The sequence below is a fragment of the Enoplosus armatus genome, chromosome 12 (genome assembly GCF_043641665.1).
Source record: "Enoplosus armatus isolate fEnoArm2 chromosome 12, fEnoArm2.hap1, whole genome shotgun sequence".
Classification (NCBI taxonomy): domain Eukaryota; kingdom Metazoa; phylum Chordata; class Actinopteri; order Centrarchiformes; family Enoplosidae; genus Enoplosus; species Enoplosus armatus.
This window is the reverse complement of record NC_092191.1, coordinates 6546944-6557847: the sequence shown is the minus strand read 5'-3', so window position 1 is coordinate 6557847 and position 10904 is coordinate 6546944. Positions and strand designations below refer to the sequence as shown.

At 41.2% G+C, this 10904-nt stretch overlaps 1 protein-coding gene across 1 annotated transcript in view; it reads right to left on the bottom strand.

Moving 5' to 3' along the window:
- Positions 1 to 6254: 6254 nt before the first annotated feature.
- The window catches only part of srbd1 (S1 RNA binding domain 1), a 45887-nt gene continuing 41237 nt past the window's right edge, over positions 6255 to 10904 (bottom strand). Inside the window, exons 19-20 of the mRNA XM_070916292.1 lie at positions 8592 to 8776; positions 6255 to 6547 (exon numbers count right to left, since the gene is read on the bottom strand). Coding sequence (XP_070772393.1) covers positions 6255 to 6547; positions 8592 to 8776 — 478 coding nt within the window. The remainder of the gene's footprint in view (positions 6548 to 8591; positions 8777 to 10904) is intronic.

Here is a 10904-nt window from a genome sequence, read left to right as displayed (position 1 = left end):
TAAAAATGCAAAATGTGATATTATATACCTCTTTCTGTAGACTGTGCCCAAAACTCACGACACAATATCATTGGTGGAAAACTACATTTAAAACACAACATTATAGAGCAGTAAATATTCCTGGTATTCTTTGGGATGCATCTGATATGTTGTATCGATGTCGGCCATGATGTCAGTGACCCTCATCACATACAGTTTCTTTCTCAGTGTCATTATAAAATTCAGTGTTTCTACCATCAGTTCCATTCATTCATTCGGGCTGCCACCTCCGTTTTCTACTGCCATAGGAATCCCTGGCTTAATGTTGCCTTAGCCTAATAGCCTACTGCCTAATGAGCTATACAGATTTTAAATATGGGAAAGAGAGAGCGCTGGTATCGAATCGAGAGTCAGTATAGGCAAGTTTAGGTATCGGTAGAAAAAAAAAAGTTGCCCACTTAAAATCATCCTTCAGTTATAAAGCATTCTTGTCTAGTTAGATATGGTTAGACTGTGTCCACATACAAAGATTTGAGAAGTATATTTACATAAGCTCATCTTGATATATATGTGGGGGGTAAAACATACTGCACTTGCCTGGCTCACATAAAGGTATATTGTTTTGTTCTCAATTTCTTTTCTGCATTCATAAAGCTTAGAGCAATGCTTTTATCTATTATAAAGTATGCATGGTCCATTAAAACGAGGAGAACAAAATCAGCTGTTATAAATATAGGGTGGCCTCAGTGTGTGTGTAAAATGATTGATGTTAGCTGATGTTAGTCATCAAAACCTAAACGACACGACTGTCCGTCTCTTACGCTTCATGTTGACACTGGCACACCTGGCAACTGGAAAGTTACACTAATCCTTTTTTGTCCACCTGTCGCAGTCTCACTTTCTCTCGTGATTGATCTATTATTTTGTTCTCCTCCTTTCCCTTTGCTGCGTGTGTCTACTGCATGTAAAAAGTACATAGTTAAACAAAATATAATTTCCTATATTCTGTGTATGAGAGTGTGGATGGCTGGTGAACACCTGGCACCTATGAAAATATTTGCCCAGGCAGAATTCACTGTGAAGGGGACTTTTCTCATTGACATACCCAGTCCTCTGGTTCCCTTTACCTGTTTTTCCACTCCACATACAAAAAGACTTAATACTGACCTGATTAAAACAAAACACACAGTCTTAAGGCTTTACCTAATTTGTGGAGATAAATAGCACAGCTGCTGGAGACTGCACATTGTAAGTGATGTAGTAGTTTTAAATGGTTAGCAAAGAGTTTAGAAATGAATACCAGCACAAGAGATGACCTGGAGGAAAGAAAAGCGAGAGGAAAGGAGGGAAAACACACACAAAGGCTAATGCAATCATTAATAAAGACAAGTTTTCTTCTCCCTGTCAGTATTTGTGTGTCTGAGGCTCTAAGTGAGTGTCGGCCTTTTTGAGCGTCCTGGTGTGTGATGAAGTATGTGAAAGGTTGACTGAGAGAGTGTGAAAAAAGGAACAGACAGAGAGACAAAAACACATGCACTGTGTTTGTCTCTGAGCCAGTGAATGAAATATACAGCCTGAAGTGTGTGTGTGTGTGTGTGTGAGTGTGTGTGTGTGTGTGTGGGGGTGTGTGTCCTGGCACGTGTGAGGTGGTGTGTGGGCGTCGAGAGGGAAAGCTCATAAAACCCATGATCACACTGATGAGGTCACGGGGAGTGAAACCGGAGAAAGCCTTTCATTTCCTGTCTCATTCCATCCCTCTCTCTCCGACCTCCATTCATCCATCTCTCCTCTACCCTCCTGCCTGTCCTTTACTCCTGTTTTTCACCAGTGATGCCAAAAGCCAAAGTCTTTCTCACCCGCTGCCTATCTGGAATTTTTCAGTATGTGTCACCCAAGAATGGAAAACAAGAATATGAGATAGAGTTTTGTTTTTGTGAAGAAAAAGTGATGGATGCTGGCGTTCAGCGTTAATAAATTCTTGGTTCTCACATTAAAAGTCTTCGCTCTGGATTTTACCACTAATATGCTCACACATGAAGTGTTGGTGTTTGGGTTATAATGGGTAGGAATTTCTGTCATGTTATACTCTATTAATCTATCACAATACTGCAGAAACACTTAAAATGTCTTGTTTTGCTCGACCGACAGTTCAATGCCTAAAAATATTCAGGAATATTACAATCATATAAAACAGAGAAAAGCCGAGAATCGTTGGAACCAGGTAATATTTGGCACTTTTGCTTAATAAATTATTTAAATGTGTAATCGATTATCAAAATAGCTGTAGATTATTTTTGTTTTGATCAACTAATCGTTCCAAAAACAAACCTATTTATCCTTTTTTTTTCTTTTTGCTTCCCAAAACTTATTTTCAGTCCAAGAAACCACATATAAATTTATGTGAAGGGCGTCAGACAGCAAACTTAATCTTAATAATTTAACAAATAAATGTCATTAAAAGGTCATCAAATTTCTTTAGCAATGCAGCCATGTACAAAGTTTGAAATGATTGAAACTTGTAGATAAAACTATTTTATTATTTAAGACTATTTAAGAAGGAACTATTCCAAAATAGAAATTTATTTTTTAGGTCTGATCTGCATTGCCAAACTCTAGATGTGTCGGAGGTATACAGACAAGGTTTGTGAACAGTTAAAAGTCAATAGCGAGGTGGTTGCAGCTTACTGTTCTGCAAGGCCACAATTCATGGAAGCTACAGGGAGGAAGGTTTGCTGAACAGTGGGCTTCAGCAAAGCAAAATGCCTATTTGAGTCTGTCACCAGATGTTGTGAGTCAACATGCGAGTACAATCTTTGGTAATACTGTCAGTATGCGTGTAGACCACAGAGAATAGTTTTTCTGACAAAAACTACATCTGTAGCCAAAGGGAGACCGTATTGATGTCAGTGGTCACACCACTAACCTGGAGTTATTTTCTGTTGGAAGGAGAAACCAGCGCTAACCATTGCAATCACACTGTGGCAATCACAGCCATGAAACAACACAAAGGAAAGAAGACGAGTGTTCACAGCACAGACACCTGAGCAATGGAGACTGTGACTAGAGGTGTAATACTCCCCAACTTTACTTTAGACAGCAGGTACTCTAAAATTAGCAAGCCTGTTTAACGTAGTGCTAGTGCAGCTGTAGAATCATCCAATGTAACGAGACAATGTGTGTGCATGCTGTGCTCACTCTGATTGTCAGGAAGTTACAGTCATCAGTCATAAGCTCACTCTCGCATAGTGCTGTTGATTCAATTACATGAGGAGGTTAGAACAATATACAGTATACATACAGTACATTTAACATTCAAAGTCAGACGTATGTCTCATGAAAGTCCATTGTAAATGCCCAAATGTTTGCTTTGCATTGCCTAAAGAAAAACATTTCTAAATACTGTAGTACTGATAGTAAAGCAGAACTGTGACGGCATCAATAATTGTCAAAACTGACTGCACCTTAACATTTTCTGCCCCAGTATTCACATACCTCCAAAGTATTATTACAAATATCTAAAAGCCATTGCTATCATCATAGCTAGCTGCACATGTGACACTCGCCTTAGGGGCATAAAGATGTTAATGTCTGTCTGCACATCTCTCCATCCATCCATCCATCCATCCAACACTTTGGTCCTGAGCAGTTCATCTAGCCTATGTGAAATTTGGGGTGGATGCTCAGGATTGCTACAAGATATTTCATAATTGCCTTGACATTTGGTGAACGCATCCAAGTTACCAAGGGAATAAAACTTTTTTTAAAACTGTACTGCCCCTATGGTTTTTCCCTTTCCACAAATCTAAGGAAAAAACGTTTTACATCAGATAGCAAAATCATCAGTATGGTGTTTGCCTGTCACTTACCTGTATTGTTGGTTGTAACAAGAGCTGCAGCCTTCAGGGGTTGTTTGCAGTGCTTTAGACTTCTACTAATGTTTTTTTAACAGGTGGTCTGAGAAATCAGAGATCAACAGAGAAAGCTATTCTCTACTCAATGTTCTCTTAGCAGGATGTATTTACTAGCTGTGAGAACCATTCTCTCTGCTACTGTGTGAAAAAAGTTAAGATGATTTTGTGTCCACCTGTGTCTCCATGGTTGGATCAGGAAAACAAAAGACAATGAAAGAGAGCCCTGCGTGACCACTTGGGATATTTTTCTTTGTTAGCTTGACTTTAAAAAGCCTAGGACTTATTAAACAACACGTCACCAAGATGTTTCATGAGCGACACTGTGTCATTCATTTAATTGCTTGCTTACCATCAATTTTCTTCACATTTCACCAAAACCTCAAGGCACACCTGAGCTCACTCCATAACACAACAGCTGTGAACCAGTGCAGCAGAGGATAACAGAGAACTACACAACTACTCCCGCAGCCGCTCTTCTTCTTATCACAGACTCATTACTGGCCAGTGTTTGACAAAAACTCCAAGGGGCAGCAGTAGCTGGCTGCCAGATTGCCTGTCCCATCTGTGTGCTCACGTTTAGCAGAGGGAGGACAATTAAATGTGGGAAAAGCAGGAATGATGTTGAGGGGAGCTGTGTCTACTTGTATGAATACATGTGTTCCCCAAGACAAAAACGCTGGAAACCTTAAGACAAGAGACTGTGCCAAGCTACAGTATATGAGATCAAAACAAACAAAAGACAACACAATGACAAAGGGAGTTAACGTCAAATAAAATGAGGCACCTTCATTAGAAAATGGAATTAGTGCACAAAGAAAGACAATTAAATACAGTATGTGAATCTAGCCTGTATGCGTTTGTAGTTTTCTCAGATCAAGCAAACTGCCACTTCTGATTAATCTTGATCAAACATCTCTTTGTGTGTCTAGAATATATTCTACGTGCTCCCCAAAGGGGAGGTAGTGAGGCAGCAGCACTAACAGTGATTAGGTATTCTGCATTCAGTATAAAGGTTTAGCACAGGGGACCTCGGGCTTACTCAGAACCATATTTTATGTATTTTTTTTATTTATTCCAGTTTCATAAAAACAAACAAATTAGATAATGTGGATGGGGAGTCTGGGATTAATTTTGAAGCAGCTGATTAGTGTGTGTTTGTGTGTGTGTCCTGGGATAATTGTGTCTGGGACCATGCCTAAAAAGCCTTCAGGCTTTACTGCAGTCTGGGAGATAGAAACACTCCTCCCTTCTCCTCCTCCTCCTCCTCCTCCTCCTATCCCCGTCCCCTCCCATCCCCCCCTCCAGCCCACTCATTCTGTCTTCTCACATTTTCCTGTTGTCTGGAAGAAAAACTTGTTCTTTAACTGGTGTCTTCTTTCCTCTTTCCATCATTTAACACATTTGTCCCACCTTCCTTTTCTCCCTGCTTCATGCTATCCTCTTGCTTTTCATTTCTCATCCCTCCCCATCATCTCCAATGTAAATCAGATCACACTGCTGAGTGCGTAATTTGCTGAATTCTTCATTTTGAGAAAATGTCCATCAAGAGCACAAGGTATACAAGAATTACTTTTAATGTCAAAACCTCCTCTGCAGATGAAGCCTTTTTACAGCGGGTTTGTTCAAGTGTCCACAAACACAGTAAACAAAGTCTGCTTTGAATAACAAAGATACAAAGATGTGTCTTAACAAACGGTTCAGAGCAGTACAAAACAAAACATATCTTGAAGAGTTGAATGTGACCAATATTTAAATATTATTAATATTCATAGAACATAAACAATAGCAGCTCAAGTATGAAGGTTTCAGCACTACTGCTGAAGTGCAAATAATTACGGGTTCCATATCAATAAGACGCCCCATCAGGGTCTCCTCTATTGCTCAGTAGACGGCAGTGTGTGCAGATAGCTAGCCAGGAAGTTGACAGACAAAAGCACAACATTTTAGCCTTGAATTAGGCAATCAGGTTTAGTGTTCAATTCCAAGCAAAGAACCACTCCCAATGATACACAGGAACCATATACACAAGATGAGAACGAGCACAGCCTGAAAAAAAGGGGAATGAAAGTCTGCTGTTAATATAACTGTAAGGAACTTTGGTTTGATTTTATTTCACTGGACCTGTAACAGCTGCTCTGAGTTGGTTGAATGTGTGTTATTACAATTAGTAAAGGGCCATTCGTATAAATACACTCAACAGGTTGCCTGTTAAAATGCCTTGTTCAGCTCTGCTTATCAGAACCATATCAGTTCTCATCCACAATCACTGTGACCATCATGAAGTAATATGCCACTCAATAGCTTTGTGTGTAATTTCCTATAATGAATCAAGTATAGAATATTAATTATGGGAACTAAATGACTCTATTGCAGGACCCTGATCAGGTCCAGGCCGATCCGTCCCCTCTGAGAGTCCACATTCAGGACCCGGACCTCCACCCGTTCCCCAGGTCCCAGAGCCAGGCTGCGGCGGCGTTGGCTGACAGGCAGTTTGTCCAGGGTGATGTTGCTTTTGTGGATGAGGCCCGAGCGGCCAACACCGATATCTACAAAAGCCCCGAACAGAGCTGTGTTGTCCACCCGGCCCGTCAGCACCGCACCCACCCGCAGATCACTCATCGACACAATGCCCCGCTTAAAGTCCGCCTGCCCAAAATCTGGGGATGGCAAAAAAGAAAGAGAATATCAAAAAGATGAGGTGGCTAGATGGAAGTGAGGGAGAGAGATCTAAGACAAAATCAAGGACGGGTGGCAGCTAGCACACATGTTTGGGAAGAGAGACGGGAAAGGGGGATGCAGGAAAGCAAGGGGCGGGGCAGAAATGATGAACAGATATTACATTTCGAGCAGCAACCCAATACTTGTGCCTGCATACTTCCACATTTCTCAGCATTCAATTCTACCCCACTTTCCACTTGGCCTGTTCATGAGAGACCTTTTTCCTTTCTGTAGCATTAACACAAACAAGGAAGGCTCGTGCCCCAGGAAATAGTCCGGTCCAATTATCCTCCCCACAGCACTGATTTCATGCGGTAGCCTCGGCCCATCTGTTTACTCAGCTGAGCACTGGCTAGGAGGCCAAGTGTAGTGTGCTGCAACCGAATAGGGCCAACCTGAGAATGAACCTTGAAGCTGCGTTACAGTTAGCCAGCACTAACTGGGTATCCAAGCTCAACTTTTTTCCTGTCCAAATGGAACTGCATGAAAAAGGAGAGCCTGGTAATAAGGCACGGAAATCATTTTGTACTTAACTGACCAGTCTGACCAAATCAGACATCAACTGTATTTTATAGACCCAAGTTCATTAATTTCTCTTTTTTTTTGCACTTTACATCCTTGTTTTACTTAAGGACAATAGTGGCCTTGTCCTGCATTTCATCATTCATTTTCAGAAGTGGTCATTCTTAAAATTATGTTTCCAGAATCAGTGAGTATGGCGTTACACACACAAGAACAAAAACACAATAATAGCAACTCTACCTTCGTTCAATAATGTTTCTCACTTTTTGTTTTCAAACAGCGGGTACCATCTTCAAAACACCAGCTCTCAGTGCTTATTATTTGTCCTTTCGTCCCAAAGAAACAAAGACTTTACACATAGCAGCATTATAGCCTTAATCAGAATTTGAAGTAAAGATACTTTTACTTATATATGTATGCACTGAATACGCTTGTTAAATCTAACAGATTTATCTACAATACATGGCTTTGAGCTAACTGCTCCATACGCCTTTTTTAAATATATAGACAAGAAAAATAATATAAAAAGTGAGAGAGATGTGGCATAAATTCTTCTTGAGAAAATGAATTTGAGCTACAGCAAAACTGCTGAATATCTACACACTTGTGACTGTGTATGATTGTATTGGTATGTTTATGTGTGACTGAACTCAAGAGTATGAGATTAAGGAGAAATACAGGGGTCTTTGTGTACTTGTGTATGTGTGTGTGTGTGTGTGTGTGTGTGTGTGTGTGTGTGTGTGTGTGTGTGTGTGTGTCTGTAAAGATATTCTGTCCAACAACACAGTCTGCTGGACCGATCACACCCTGTCAGAAACATACTGCTTGTGTTGTTGGGCTACAGGGAGGAAGCCTCAGCACTGTCAGATCCTATCAAGTTACATTGCCAAGACATGCCTATTACAATAAAGGCACAAGAAGAGTCAGTGTGTGTTTTAACTAGCAAACCAGTCAAAGAACTGGACAAATACAAGTTCAACTTTCTATCAGTCAATAGGGACCTATAAAAGGACATCATGAAGGAAAGATGAGAGACTAAGAGAAGTTACTGCGACTGCTAGGTTGCAGATATGTGCAGTCTGTGAAATGTTTATACGATTAGAAAACACTGATAGTTTTGTGTTCAGTGACCAGATTTTTGCACAAAAATATATGTAGTAATAACAGATGTAGGTCCTAGGGGAAATACTGAGAAATAATAGTTAAACTGGTTTTGCTTAATTGGATTCCTATTAATCAATAAAAAAACATGTAAACATTGTTCAATCCCTCTCAACATCTGAAATATCACACGATTTAAGAAATCTGTGTAAATGTTGAGTTTACATGGATGATTATGCTGCACTTTGTATTCTCTTTCTTTGTGTTTGTGTTCTTCCACAACTTTAATCACGCAATTAATCAGGTGTTTCGCGCAACTACTAAATATTTTAGCATGACTGTGAGCGGCAGGAGTCTTACTTTGTCGTATGTCAAACCCAGGGGGCTTCGTGAGGTCATCTATGATGAGTTTGAGGGTCTCTGGTGTTGTGTCCACCGTCCTGGCAAGTTCCTCGACACTGCCGGTCCTGGCTTTGCTCTCCACACACTGTTGTAGGCCTGCACTCCCTATCTGGTCTGCTCTCCCACCCACGAGGGTCAGAAATCTGGACAGGGGTGAAGATTGTAAAAAAATGTGCGTGAAAATTAAACTTCTAAAACTACAAAACATCAAATTAACAAGCTAAATTGTTGTTTCTACATGTGGCCAGCAAGTGTTCATATATTAGTTTTAATAGCAAGTGGTCCTAGATGGACTACAGCACATCCCTCACCAACTGAAGGACAGACCTGGGGATATGAGGGATGGAGTAAGAGAGAAGGAAAGAGGAAGGGGTGGAAGGAGGAGGAAAAAATGACGACAGGAAGAATGATGAGGAAAAGAAAAGTACACCTGTCAAAAAAAAAAAAGGGAATAAAAGATGAGAAAAGCAAAGAAGTCAGAAGGAGAGAGGGAAAAGCTAAATGAATGCAGGTAAAGTAAGAGGGAGCCTGGGGGAAAGGAGGGAGGGAGGGCAGGAGAGGTGTGGGAGTAATTACACACAAAGTCATGAGCTGCTGAGGTGGGGCTTTCTGTTCTAAAAGCACACACAAGAACAAATACACACATTTATTTTACCCCCTATTAAATCAGGTAAATCCACAGTGGGCTGTAAACGCCCTGACACCTTGCCTCATGAAACTGCCTCCACTTTGCTATGGTTGGACTGTTTGTCTGTCCGTCAACCCCCTGGAAAAATCTCCTTCTATCACTTAATTCTAGCAGGGTGTCCCACCTTCAAAATGTCTAGACAGTCACTCAGGTTGCACCATTTAAAATTCACTGAGCCTGAGATTTAAATTCAGACCAATTAGCTAGTCTACAATCTAAACAGACTTAGTAACAAACTGGCATCAGAGCCAGAGTAGCAAATAAGGGTTATGGAAAAATGTGGGATGTGAGTATTGTGCTTACTGTATATAATATTTACAGTGGGCACTTTCCACAGTCGGTGATAGATGTGAATGCATTTGCCTCTGTGTATGTGTTCATGTGTGGACCAGCTGGGTAGCGTCCGTGATGGATGTCACTGGCAGCCTGACGCCAAACAGACTCCGCAGCTGTCCCCCCCCGCATGATGGACAGAACAGGTGGACACACATCATACAAGACCATACACACACACACACACACACACACACACACACACACACACACACACACACAGAAAGTTGATTCATGCACAATGTTGTTCAGAAATGCTCATTTGGCAGTAGCAGGGACAGTGCGGATGTAACGGGACACGGCTTGTGTACAAACTATGTACGAGACAGCTGTGAGTGGAGAGGCCCCTGCCAGTAAAGTCACCGTCTACCGTCCAAAAGAGGGAGACAAGAGGAATCAATCCGTCACCACCAGCAAGCCAGATCGGTACAAAATAGATGCTCAGTATGTTCCAGAAATGGCTTAGTGGTGAGGAAACAGCACCTTTGGACCAAAACGGATGCCTGTCTAACACTAGGATCTTCTCTCCTGTGTCTCCCTCGGCTTCTTAACTTTCCAACCATATATCTCTTAACAGGAAAAGAAACACTTGCGTCTTGGTGGCCTAGTGGTCTAAGATGCATACCACATAGCCCCCATGGTTTGAATACAGCCTGGGACCTGTGCTGCAGGTCATCCATCTTCCTCCCTCTTACGCACACTATTTCCTGTCTTTCTCTACTGTGTCAAAATTTGTAAAAATGCCAAAAAAATAACCTCTTTTCCCAATTCCTTACCAACATTCATAGAGAGTATCGTCTTACTGGAAACTTAAAATATTGTAGCTTTTCTCAATGGATACTCACTGATAGTAGAACCTCAAACCATGCAAACATCAGACTTCTAAACTTATGAACACAAAGGGTACACATTATCTGTTTCAACTACAAATTTAGGAGCATCCTTTTAACCTATGAGTGACAAAACCATATTCAAGATGGAATGATAGAGTAGAGGGGAGGAGAGGAGGGGGTTGAGAGTGAACGCAGTGTTGAATTAGGAGCAGGCTGCATTCTGACTCTGGATCTTACAATGGTTTTGGTGGGTGGTGGGTTCTACTTTCAGGTGTGTATGTATGTCTGTTGCCCATCTCATTTTTCCAAGGGTGTATGTTAGTATTTAAGGGGGTACCAGGAGTGCAGAGGCCTCCACCACTGTTGGGTTCATACTCATATAATTACTACCAACACTGTGAGAGAGTATGCGGTGTG